The sequence below is a fragment of the Chrysemys picta genome, chromosome 1, assembly GCF_011386835.1.
Source record: "Chrysemys picta bellii isolate R12L10 chromosome 1, ASM1138683v2, whole genome shotgun sequence".
Taxonomy (NCBI): domain Eukaryota; kingdom Metazoa; phylum Chordata; order Testudines; family Emydidae; genus Chrysemys; species Chrysemys picta.
Window position 1 is genome coordinate 81,191,664 of NC_088791.1, and position 13,011 is coordinate 81,204,674.

Below are 13,011 nucleotides of genomic sequence, written 5' to 3' on the forward strand. Positions count from 1 at the left end.
TCAATTCCAACATGCTGGTTGAAAAATTATACATTTTAGGCAAAATTGCAACTAGAAAAGTCAATATGGTATCTAATTACATCAACATACCATCAGTATTATTACCAGCACGTTAGAGCAGAATAAAAACTTTACAGGCCTGATTTTTGGAAATATTGAGAACCTGCAACTTAGAGTTTCACATTCTCAGCCCTTCTTAAAATAGTTAAGAAAATGTTTCATTTTCTAGGGGAAAATTAGAATTTATGTACATCATGCATAGTTCTTATATGCTTGTCACTGAGGTCAGTCTTAAAATATCAGAATTAGATGCAGGCCATCAAACATCAACTATTTGCTTCTACTTACAGATAAAAAGAGACTAAAACAATGTGATTGGTGGGTAATAATTTATACTAAATATCAGAAATAGCTAAAATCTTCATATTTCCCCCCAGTGAGCAGTTCACTCTAATATTCAGGTTGTGTACTGAAACCCTGACTATTGACATAACTTACTATAAAAAAAGGAAAGAAAGACTTTATAGAAAGCTATCCCATTGGTAGTGCCACTATTGATGGATTTTGTATGTGCCATGTTTAAGTACCTGGACTTCTCTAAAATCCAGTCTCTTTGCATGAGTCAATAGCTTACTAAATATTACACTGAGCTCATTACATTTGCCTTAAAAATGACATTTCTTCCAATTAAAAATGTTTGGATATTTTGACACATCCTTGTCATGTATCTGCAGGACACATTTTGGGGTTTTTGTGTGTTATCATATTTTTTCAAACATTAACTATTTCCCCACAACATTCCTGTGAAGTCGGTAAGCAGTATTATCCCCATTTTACCTATATAGAAACTGAAACACATTAGTTAAGTGACTTACTCAAGGCCGCAGAAGGAAACAGAATGAGAACATTGGGGATGGAATCCTAGCTCTACTGAAGTCAATGGAAAAAGGTTCCCATTGACTTCAATGGAGTCAGGATTTCAGCCTGGATTTCCTTATCCATGGTTTTGAGTTCAGAACACTTCACATCTCATGTATTTGTTTGCCAGTTCTATATATGCATAGTTCAAAGTATGTGGTACCCCTAGAAGTGCTATGGTATCCAGAGTCTAATAAATGTCGTGCCTATGCAGCTAGGGAAGTATCACTAGACGACTTCAATCTGTAAAGAAAAACAAACAAACAAGAAATTGGTGTAATTTATTGATACAATGAAAGGCTGTTCACTGTCACAGCAGTGCCTATTTTAAGGAAGGAGAGTGTAAGGTATGAAAATTAATAGCAGTATAGTACTTGATTATTTTATAATACATATCAGGCCAAGTGTACCTGAATTCATATATCTGTGCATTATAATCGAATTCCTTAGTGGAACTCGCACTTAATGTAGAATTTAACAAGATAGGTGAAGAGTAGACGAATTTACGCTGGGACTCTAGGAACATTAAAAATACATAATTTGCAGTATATTTGCATTAGGAATTTTAAAACCCCCCACCAGATTGCATACAGATCTGGGAACCTCTTTTCTGAAGGAAGAGAAATATTTGCAAATATAAAATGATAGTAGCAAGTAGGAATTTAGAGTAAAAAGAGAAAAAATATATTGATTGACTTATGAATTAGAACAAGTTTCATGCCAGCAAAACTTGCTCCTTAAACTCTGAAAATGAAAATGTGATAGTGAGATATCTTCAAATAACAACAGCCTGAAGAAGCCGGAAACATATCATGATGTCCAATGGAATAGGAGGCTGAATTTCATTTCCATCCAGGCGGAGGTAGCGGAGACGTGGCATATTACCATAGGATCTGTGATCTTCTATGGCAATAGAGGTGGGACACATTAGAGTGCCATTGACACCTATAAATACAAATAAACTATGTCATTTAATTTGTATGAAAAAGGTGCAAGGGGATTAACTTTTTAAGGTGCATTTAAACAATATTTATACAGTGTTTGGCTGTTCTTTTCAATACTGTAAAATATTAAATTAGTCATAATTTCAGTTCAAAAAGAGTAAGTGTGCTAAGATAGTATAATCAAATTCATTCTGTAAATGACTTGTCATGGTTATGATCAATTTACCTTCTAGAGAGATACCAGAATGTCTGACTATATTTTGGACAGCTGGAAGAGTAAGGCATTTAACTGCTAAAGTGACATTTTCAAAAATACTCAGTTTTGGCCTAACTCTACTCGCATAGGACTTCAATGAGCGCAGAGTTAGGTCAATCCTGAGCACTGCTGAAAATCCCACTTTGAGTGTCTGCGCATTAGCGGCAGTAAAAAATATATATATATATATAGTCCAATTCATGATATTTGACATTCAAAGGCTAAGAATATTGATCAGAGGAACTCCTCTTACAAGTGTCCTTTCTAGAGTGTTAATATACAAGCTCCCCAGTTCTCCTATCCTGCTGAACAATGGCTTCATCAAATTTCACATCACTGATGAACTGGGGTGCTACCATTCCTATTTTACAGGTAATAACTGCAGTTATATATAAGCAATAGATACAGTATCTCATTTTATTTCAGATAAAGATTTGAAATTGTGGCTCAAATCATGTTATTTTCATTAAAATTAGGGGTGTTACCTTCTTTAAATCTGCCCTGCTAAATTCTATCTGCAGTTTCAGTTGTGTAAAGTATTCTATATGTCTTGTCTTGAACTGTTCTGTAGTGATTTTCAACAGATACCCTGCTTCAGCCTATAAGTGGCTTCAGATTAATGATGGCTGAAGTAATTTTTTTTATATGTACCAAGGGTGCCAAACTCATTGGGCCAAATTGTGGCAGTTAGTTACTAACCTGAGTACCTGAGGCTGCAGCTGGCTATCGTACACCCCTTAAAAAGAGCTTGAGGAGGTCTCCTCTAGCAGGGAAACACATACATTCTCTAAGCAGCCCAAAGCTAGCATAGGGCAATGTTTTTCTGTTTAAATCTTTTAAAAATATTTCTGATTTTTGGCAACAAAAAACTGAAATTTTCGATTTGATGCATTTCTGATTTTTGATAGCCTCAAAATTGTCAATGAATTTTTTTTATGAAAATAAGTTTTGATGAAAACAACTTTAGTTTTTGTCAGTATTTTTAAAGGGGAAAATATGATTCCTGAAAAACTGTATCCAAAATGCCATCTGTAACATCAGCTCATGTTCGGACTTTATCTTCACAACACAAAAGTGCAGAAACCTTTATTATATACCCCACCACTGGCCTACGTCAGAGGAATGTTGTGAAGTTTGTTTAATGCTTGTAATGCTCTCAGTATTCATGGAAGAAAAGTGCTACAGATGTGAAATATCTATCTATCTATTTGTTTATTTATTTATTTAGAATTGTATTTAGAAGAGTGGGTATCAAAAGCAACCCTTACCTACAAGAATTATATATGATAAGATATACTATTGCTCTATGTATGTCTTGCAATCAATTTACTTCATTTGTATCATAAAGCTGTTGACTTGCTATAAAGCTCATTTATGTGTCAGGTTAAGAAACTGGAAGCCATAGAGTGATATTTCATTATGAAAGCTTTTACTAAAAGGCATGATGTTGAATGAGCTCTGTATAGGATAAAATATCTGTCCTTTCAGGCACATGGGATTCAGCAGGCCAGTGACACACAGCAGTCTAGATACAAGACAGAACGGTCACAAAATAAGGAACAAAAAATGCCCCGCCATGCCTTCTATCCAAAGTTTACTTTCTGCATTGGGCTTCAAAGACCATATTAACTACTCAGATCCTAGGACATGGCAACAAAAGAACAGAAAATGCCAGACCACACACCATGTAAAAAGAAATCTCTGGATGGTTTGAAGGCATCTTTCACACTTACCCTACTAGGATCTCAAAGTCCCATCTCTAATCAATGTCACCTGCCCCTGACTGCCAATAAGGTGAAGATGTCTCCCCACTTTCCCTCATGCTGTTGTAGGGACTTCCATCCTCACTGAGTTTTTGGAGTGGGATAAAAGAGTGAAATCTTTATGCTGATATACCCCTTCCTCTTTCCTGGCAGAGCTCTGGAATTTTTTTTTTTTCAGCCCAGGAGAAGCAACATCAGTGAGTTTGAAAAGTGATGTCAAACTACTTGACCCCTTTAAAATTCTGTTCTTGCTTAAGAATTCTTAAGGAAAAGCCAGTCCCTGGTGATAGGATTGTCATTTTCCTGATTGTTGTACATGGCCATCTGCCTGTGTGGATGGTAGTCTTGATAAGCTGTGTAATGTCTAAACTGGGAATATGGAGCCACTACCCTGGGAGAAGTATTCCCTTGGCATAGGAAATAGCCTCCACTGATGCATAACACTGCGGGCCTGCTGAACACTCACAGGCCAACAGCTGCAGAGGATCTTGTTTTTGTTTTTTGTGAGAGAGATTTTCCCTCACCTGTCCAACCATTCTTCCTGGCCATTGTCCTTCTCTGTGTTTCTATCCCTCTACCCCCCTCCTCTCTTGCTCCAACACTGACTTCTCCAATTTAACCCCAAGTCATCCTGTGTTTATGCAGTTCTTAGCAAAATGAGATCAGACCGTGTCTGGGGCATTTGGATGTAACAGTAAAGTATATAAATAATAAGCAAGCAAATTCCATAAAAAGTGATATTGGTGTCTTAGCACCTACAAATCCTATTACTTTTATTGTAAGCCATCTACCTAACAGACTACAATACTGGCAAGCATGTGAGGATATTCAATTATCATCTCTCGAGTAAAGAAGAGGAATAATTCTGTACATGAAAAAGCTAACTTACTTTGGAAACTCTTTATGGAGAAACTAGATCCAAGCTTTAGAAATTATTTTTCTTTCAGCACCTCTTTAAACTAATCACTTATCTTCTGTAAGTGGAAAAACTGATTTGCAGCCTGATCTGATGTCAATTCCCATCACTTCTGCCAGACAAAATTACATTCTTTTGTCTTTTGACCTTTGATCCTAAAAGTCTTCTGAGATGTTAGAGGGCGAATGAGTGTCTAGCCTAGTAGAATGTGTTTGTATCACTTACATCTTGAGCAGCAGTAGTAAAAAGTTCACACGTTTGTCTTGTGTATTAAATGCTTTTGATTTTGGTACTGGTTTTCTATTGTAATTAATGTTACTGTTTATAATCTTAAGGGTGAAGTAACATTGGATTAGGATATATTTAACTGGTTTTCTTCCAATCTTCAATAACCTGAAGGTTGTGTAAAAATTTCAAACTGAATACAAAATTTTTATAACTGAATTAGGAGCCTGTCTCATTAGAAGTAATTGGAATCTAGGTTCTTAAAGCCCAGATCCTCAAAAGTATTTAGGTGCTTAACTCCAGTGAGAGTAAGGCACCTAAATACCTCTGATCTGGGCCCTCAGGGGGTATGTCTCTTTTGTAAGTGGGATTTAAGCTCTTAAATTACTTAGGCACTTTTGAAATTTAACATTTTGATCTTTTTTGCTTTTAAATAAAAGATAACATGGCTGCTATTTAAAGACTTCACTGCTACCTATTACACCATGTACATAACTGCTCACATTCCACTTATTTCAATTGTGTCCATTTAAAGTGACAGCAGATAAAGTGTGCACCTGGAGGCCAGCAGTGGAAAGATTAAGATAAATCCCTTTGCGAGCAGTGAATTTGCTCAGTAATGACACATGACATGAGCACTACTTAAATCTCACTCTTTTTGTAGTCCACTTAAATGGCAGCAAGCTATGCAAAACTAACACACACATATAAAAGTTTATACATTTGACTTTGTAAGTACAGGCAGTGAAATAGTATTTAATTAATCTGATTGTTAATAATCAGATTAATTTTAAATTAGCTATGCACCGGTTGCTAAATCCTCTTTCCCAGAAATCAAGCTGTTAATTTTAATACACTTGTGAGATATGACATCACATGGTAATAAGGAGTAACTTATTTGCCAGGTTAGAGGATTTCAGTGGTGACAGGAAGGTTAGAAAATGAATTAGATAATATGTCAGACCAAAGTATGAATGAGTCAACATGTGTTGGCTTTTATTTGTTTAGTTTCTTTTGTGCAGAGCTATTAAGTGATCACTTTTTGGTTTTGATAGCAGAAATAGTTTACTGGTGTGAAAAAGTTAAGTGATGTTAAGTGAGGTAATTTTAGTTTTGCATGACTTTTTGGTTGGGAAACCTTGATGGCATAACTGCTCCTCGGATCCTAAGTATGTCTGAATGGATGCTGGAAGTAGGTTGTTGCAACCAGCACGATGATATGATGATAAACTTAAATTGTCTTAGGAATGAAATGTGATGTTAATTATTTATACAATATGAAAACATTAAATAGATCAAAGGGTTCCAAATCCTAAAATCTTGACTCAGAAAAAATGTCTGTGAAGTCAGTGGAAGTTTTTCATGAGAAAGGACTGAGTCAAGATTTCAGGATTTATCTCACAGAATCCAAAAGATGGAGAAGACGTAATCAGATTTATGCTCCTAATATGTCGTTATTCACATAGACAACAGTGATCGGGGCCTCCATTACTAAACAATTGGTGCCTGAAGCTGGACTCCTGATTGCATATTCAGGTATCTGAATAAGGGGGCAGATTTTCAGAAGTGCTGAGCACCCAGCACCTTCATTAATCTTAGTGGGCGCGATTGGATGCTCAGCAACTTTCAAAATCTGGCAACTTGTTTAAGTGCCTAAATATGGATTTAACAGCCTGACTTGAGACACCTATTTTATTTATTTACTTACTCATTTATTTTGAAAATCTTAACCCTTGTATATAAACTTCTGCATTGGATTGCACAAAATGGCTAATTACCGGCTTAACTGGGAAAGTGAGTGCCCAGGTGCACTTTAATGCATTCATTTATATGATTTGCATGCCAAACGTTCTGTGTGTACAAATGCAGATTTTGTACGTGCAGTACCGTGTGTGTCCATATTTTTGTTGGCATATCTGAGTCTAAGTCTTAGAAATTGGCCCAATGGATCATCTTACTAATTATTCTTGCAAGATTGTTCTTTATAGCATATTCTTGAGTCTTTTTACTTTAAATAAGTATTTTTTTCTTGTTTTCTTGGCATGTTGATTATAATACTGTCAAGACTGATGATATAAAATATAAACCTCTCAGGAAATTAAAGGAATTAACCAGTTCAAAGACTCCTGAATTTAAGAAAATAGCCATTCTTGTGCATAACCAGACAGTGAAGTACGCTTTTTTGTGTGTGTGAAGAGATATTTAATAGGATTGTAATCCTTGGTGTGATCCCACTCTGACAATATACACTTACTTTTGATCCTGTTGTGATCAAGGTGAAGATGCTCAAGATGAGCATTGAAAAGTGGAATTTTAGTGAGTTGGTTGTGGGACAGCTGTAGGTCTAGAATAGATGAAACATTAAACACATTTGGGGGGATGCCATCATCAGATAATTTATTGTAGTTCAGTCTAAGGAAAGTCACTTTGGGTACTGCACTAAAGTAGTTCTCTGGGATCACTTCAATAGAGTTGTTGTCTAAAAACAGCTGCATTGTATTAGCTGGAATGCTTAGTGGCATTTTCTTGAGGGAGTTTTTAGCTATGTTGAGTTGCATGAGATTGTTGAGCCCCTGGAAGGTGTCACTCTGGAGAGCACTATCCAACAGCTTGTTATGATGCAGATCTAGCATCGTAAGGTTTTCCAAATTGCTAAAGACCCCTTCAGGGATCCTGGAGATTTTGTTTCTAGCCAGTCTCAGTTGCTCTAAGCTTGTCGGTAATGGAGCAGGCACCTCTTCCAACTCGTTATCTTCAAGAAACAAGTAAAGCAGATGCTTCAGTTTGCTGAGCACACCTTCTTCAATTCCATTGCTGGTGATTTTATTCTTGTTTAAATTTATCCATTTCAGATGAGTGGCATTCACAAAAGGCTTCTCAGAAATTGTTTCAATCAGGTTGTTCTGCAGATAGAGATACCAGATCCTTGCTGGGATTGCAGGTATTTCTTTAAGTCCCTTGTTATCACAGTATAAAGCATTGGGGAAACTGGGAGGACAGAAGCATTCTTGTGGACACTCAAAGGTGAAGCGAGACCAATCCTCTGAATCCATCGCATCATAGACTTGTCTCACATTCCGAGTCCACACAGTATTGGTCAGGAATAATACCAAAAGGCTGGGATAGACTTTTACAGTCATTGTTTGCCTTACAAAGGAAGAAAAGCAATTAGCTATCTCTATGAAAAGAATAGCCTATACCAAAATCATATATTTCAGCCAAATATAAATAATTGTACTCTTTAACAGCACACTAGCTATTATAAACTTTTTTTCTGAAACAATATTTTTTTTCTTTATAAAGGGCCAAATTCTGTCCTTTATGAGATCACTATGTATACTAGGGAAAAATTGGCAGTAATATTAAAGATGTCAAATAGTACAGATTTTCACCTTGGCACAATATATTCCTGATTCAAGTTAGATTTCACATTGGGTGATCATTCCAAGAATCTGGAAATACTACTTTTTTATACTAAATCAATGATTCCTATAGATCTGAAAATAGTTATTTGTAGCATTACATAATGTTTCCTATGTAGAACCACTTAATATAAACTAGAGATTACACACAGCATCACAGTAAAGACAGCTTCAAATGTCATAGTGTTATTAATTCAATTCTACTGTGAGCCTCCTTGAAAGTAGTCATATGTTCCTACTTCTTTCACTCCTAAACTATAAAAGGCATCTGGATCAGATTTTCTCATCACACAAAAAAGAAAGATCAAAGAGTATTTTAACAGCTGTTTGACATGTTCCAAAAAAGCCTGAAGAAATCTGTTTGAATAACCCATTCCCCTCCCTCTCCCCTACCCCAAGTTACAGTTTTTCTTCTTTAACTCCCCTTTCTGCCCTTCACCTCCTGGTAAGTAACTTAAAGAATAAGTCCAGTATAAGGATTTACCCTGTTTCATGAAATATACAGATTCACTTGTTTTGTATCCAATTCCATTCTGAGTTTGACGCTTTCCACTATTAGACAATGAAAGAGACATAATCACTGATAATTTGTTCCTACAGATACCATTTGGGTAGCATAGTAACAGTGCCTCATTGGACCTGCTGTATTTTCTGATTTTTGACAATGATTGGATAGCATTTTTGGAATATAATAACAAAAGATCAACAGCACAAATTTGTGGTGAAATACAAAAAGTTACTTTGGCAAAAATAAAATTTAGATTGAAAGAATATCTCTGATATCACTGATGCAAGAGTAAACTTAAGGGTTCTATTATTTGTGTGTAAAATGTGATCATTTATTGCTATTACTTTTATTATTATTATTTATTATTTATTATTGCTGGAAGCAGCAAGTGCAATATTCCCACAGATCTGCTAGCTCCAGAAATTGCTGGATATTTGGAAGTATTCCAAAGAGGACAAACAAAAGATTTCTAGGGAATGTTAGAGTTGATTCACACACTGAAATGTTATCCCCCTATTATGTAAATATCTATAGCCTTAAAAATATTTTTAAAAGTAATTAAAATAATTTACCTTGTTAGTCAAGTTACTGCAGATATCTGAAGCCTGTTAGAAATCACTTTACAGTGGAAAGCTTTGGCTGCTAGCAATTTGTTGGATCCTGTCCTCCGGACAATTATTAGCATATAAATCCTAAAGTACACACCAACATCCCCTGATACATTATCATTTACACCTTATCTATTCTTTCTAACTTGACAATGCTTCAGAATCTAGCTTACCTCAGCTTTCTTGGCTCTTCTCTTTCTATTGGTCACTGTGGTTAGACTGTAATAGTTTGACTCAGGCTACACGCTGTGTTTTATGAATACAGCCTAATATATATGCACCAGTGCCTACAACTTTTAACCCCTACAATAACTAAGGCACCTCAGCACCTAGCTACAAAAAGACAGGAAATCCTGACTCTAACATAAAGCAGCAATACTAAGGACATTTTCCCTCAGTCTGTGATTTTTAAAAATGAGCAGGTTTGATTTAATTGAAACGGGTAATATAAAATGCATCTTTGTTCACAATATTATGTGATACTTTACATATAAAGTTTGGTTACATCATACTTCATTTTCATAATACCTAAATTAGGGCAAAAAGAATTAAAACCAGTGCCATCCGGTCCTACGGAAGTCTTTTATTTGATTCTGATGAAAACCAGATGCACGAACACCATTTAAAGTTATGAATACTTGTTTAGGAGAAACCGATAGTAAAATCACTTGATAAGAACTTTTTAATCAAATATATTTTTAGTTCTATAAGAATTAGACGATGTATTTGCCCTTTTCTTTAACAAAGATATTTTACATGCTCTTCTACAGAGATGATGTAGTCTGCTAGACTTGACTTTGTGCCTCCTGCTGTGAGCTCTGTTTCTAATAATTTTTGGACCAATAAAATGTTTTGTTTCTAATTTGTTTTAAACAAGTGTTTTCCATCCCTTATGCTATCCAGAGCACAGATACATGCTTCTCACATTTTCTTCTTTTTAAGTGCAAACCCAAAGTAACTATTTGACTTCAGGAAAATTAGCCACGTTCAAAGGTAATGAAAAGACAAAAATACTTTAAGAGAAAAGCTATTGTGAAATACTGCCAACATAAAATACATTCTGCCATCTTTATAGGGCTTTGTTTTATAGAAGTCTCACTGATATAATACCACTTTAGTTTTACTTTTATCTGATTTGGTTCAATAAAACAGAATGTTTTTATAACACTAAATATTTGGCTCTCATAAATAGGGTGAAATAGAAAGAAACCTGTAGTAAAATAGACAAAAAGGTTCATAATTAAATTTTAACCCTTACTTTTTCACATCATCTTGCAAACACAGGACGGTCAACCTGTTTTAGCAAAACATTAAATATGTGCTTCACTTCAGTGAGAATTATGTGCATCCCTAAAGTTAAGAACGTGCTCAAGGCCTTGATTCAGCTAAACATTAAAGTAAATACTTAAATCCTATTTTTTCACTGGGACTTAAGCATATAAATTGTATTGTAATCTGTAATGTAAATCTGTTTTGACTTTGTAGCAAGCTTTTGCATAATGTATGGAAGGATATTGTGTTATAGAGGTCTGTTCACTACTGAACTGAGAACATCTAAATCTCTTTACTATGGAGACATAAACTAGAGAGTCCTGGAGGCAAATATTTATTGTGATAGTCACTAAATTGCCAGATGTGGTACATTTTAGAAGAAAAGAGAGATTGACAGTTGTATTATGCTTTCCATTGGGGTCTGTCTGAAAGTAACCTTTAACTTGTTAATCATTTGCAGGCTTCTATTACGTATTGTTGTATAATTTTATAACAGCAGTGAGACTCTTAGGGCCTGTACTGGTTCTCACTCGGTGGTTGGTTGGGAAGCGTGGCTTAGTGGTCAGGCTGCATTCTGTGACCAGCAGGTGGGGTTGTTGGTAGGGGAGCCCGGGCCCCCCCACTCCACCAGGCTACAATTCAGGGCCCTTTGGGCTACCAGTGGTATGGCTGTTTAAGGTTGCCCTCCCTGGACCACTTCCTGTCTCCCCTCTACCCACCTAAGAATGATCCAAGGCTTTCTTGTGCTGGGGGAGTCCAATCAAGAAAATAAGAGAGGATTACTAATGTCCACGATCTACATGCAGGAGAGAGGGAAATACTTCCTCCTTTGATTGTTTCTGGGTCCTCCCTTCCCCTTTGGGGCAGTAATGTCAGAAACTTCAGTCTTCCCTCTGCTCTGTGCTGCTGGAGCAGTGGGCTGCCGGTCTACTGTCTTCCACATCTGCCCCCAAATGAGCTGTCTCCCTGCCTTATAATTCCTCCACCAGATGGAGCATTTGCTGCAGGTGTGGTGGGGCAGGACCGACTGGGCCCAAAATAATCCCTTAATTCCACATTGGGCAACAAGGGGTTTATACACCACATCACAGGGCCAAATTGTAACAGACAGCATAACTAGTTGTGTGAATAACTGTCCATCAGTGCGAGAAGGAAGGCACAATCTGGCCCTTAGTAGTTTGTAGCCAGACATTCCCGTCTGCTGTATAACTCAGGAGCATAAAAATTGATAGAAAAGCCTTTCAAATCAGGAATGGAGCGAGTGGTGAATATATTCCATGTTGATGTAGGCACTCAGTATTACAGAAACCTCTATGTGACCACCATGTGCTTGGGATACTACAAGGATTTGGGTGGGTGGCCTGGCTGAGTCCCTTAAAAAAGAGCCCAATTTTCATGAACCCCTCAAAATTAGAAAGGCAGGATAGTTCAGTCCCTAGCTTGAGATTTGGGAGACACTTGTTCAATTCTCTGCTCTATCACAGATCCCCTGAGTGACTTTGAATCACTTAGGATATGTCTACACTACGAAATTAGGTCGATTTTATAGAAGTCGATTTTTAGAAATCGATTTATAGTCGATTGTGTATGTCCACACTAAGCGCATTAAGTCGGTGGAGTGCATCCTCACTACCATGGCTAGCATCGACTTATGGAGCAGTGCACTGTGGGTAGCTATCCCACAGTTCCTGCAGTCTCCACCGCCCATTGGAATTCTGGGTTAAGCTCCCAAAGCCTGATGTGGCAAAAACATTGTTGCGGGTGTTTTTGGGTACCTGTCGTCAGTCGCCTCTCCCTCCGTGAAAGCTACGGCAAACAATCATTTTGCGCCAGACACCAGTGCGATTAGAAGAGCACAGCAAGGTGTGCTGTGCATCAGAGAGGCTTTGAAATGAATGAATGGCCAGGCTTCGGTGTGACAGTTGTATGTGTTTCTCCTTGATGCAAACCCACCCCCTTTGTTGATTTTAATTCTCTGTAAGCCAACCATCCTCCCCCCTTCGAAATAAAGTAACTATTGTTTTGAAACCATGCATTCTTTCTTTATTAATTAAAAGAAAAAAAGAGATAATGGACAAGATAGCCTGGGTGGGGTGGGGGAGGAGGGAAAAACAATGCCACATTGCTTATTGTAGCCACACTAAAAATCAAACTGTTTGAATGACAGCCTTCTGTTGCT

The 13,011-nt window shown here is 36.8% G+C and overlaps 1 protein-coding gene across 2 annotated transcripts; it reads right to left on the reverse strand.

The window, feature by feature from the left end:
* Window positions 1–1,183: 1,183 nt before the first annotated feature.
* KERA (keratocan) lies at window positions 1,184–9,892 on the reverse strand. 2 transcript variants are annotated; one of them, XM_005279146.5, is made up of 3 exons: window positions 9,734–9,892; window positions 7,277–8,169; window positions 1,184–1,863 (listed from the first exon to the last, which is right to left on the reverse strand). In XM_005279146.5, the coding sequence occupies exons 2-3, from the start codon at window positions 8,160–8,162 to the stop codon at window positions 1,694–1,696; spliced, it is 1,056 nt and encodes a 351-aa protein (XP_005279203.2). In that variant the 5' UTR covers window positions 8,163–8,169; window positions 9,734–9,892; the 3' UTR covers window positions 1,184–1,693. The 2 variants fall into 2 exon arrangements, with proteins under 2 accessions (XP_005279203.2, XP_005279202.2); XM_005279145.5 differs by having other exon boundaries at window positions 9,525–9,753.
* Between the last annotated feature and the right edge of the window lie 3,119 nt (window positions 9,893–13,011).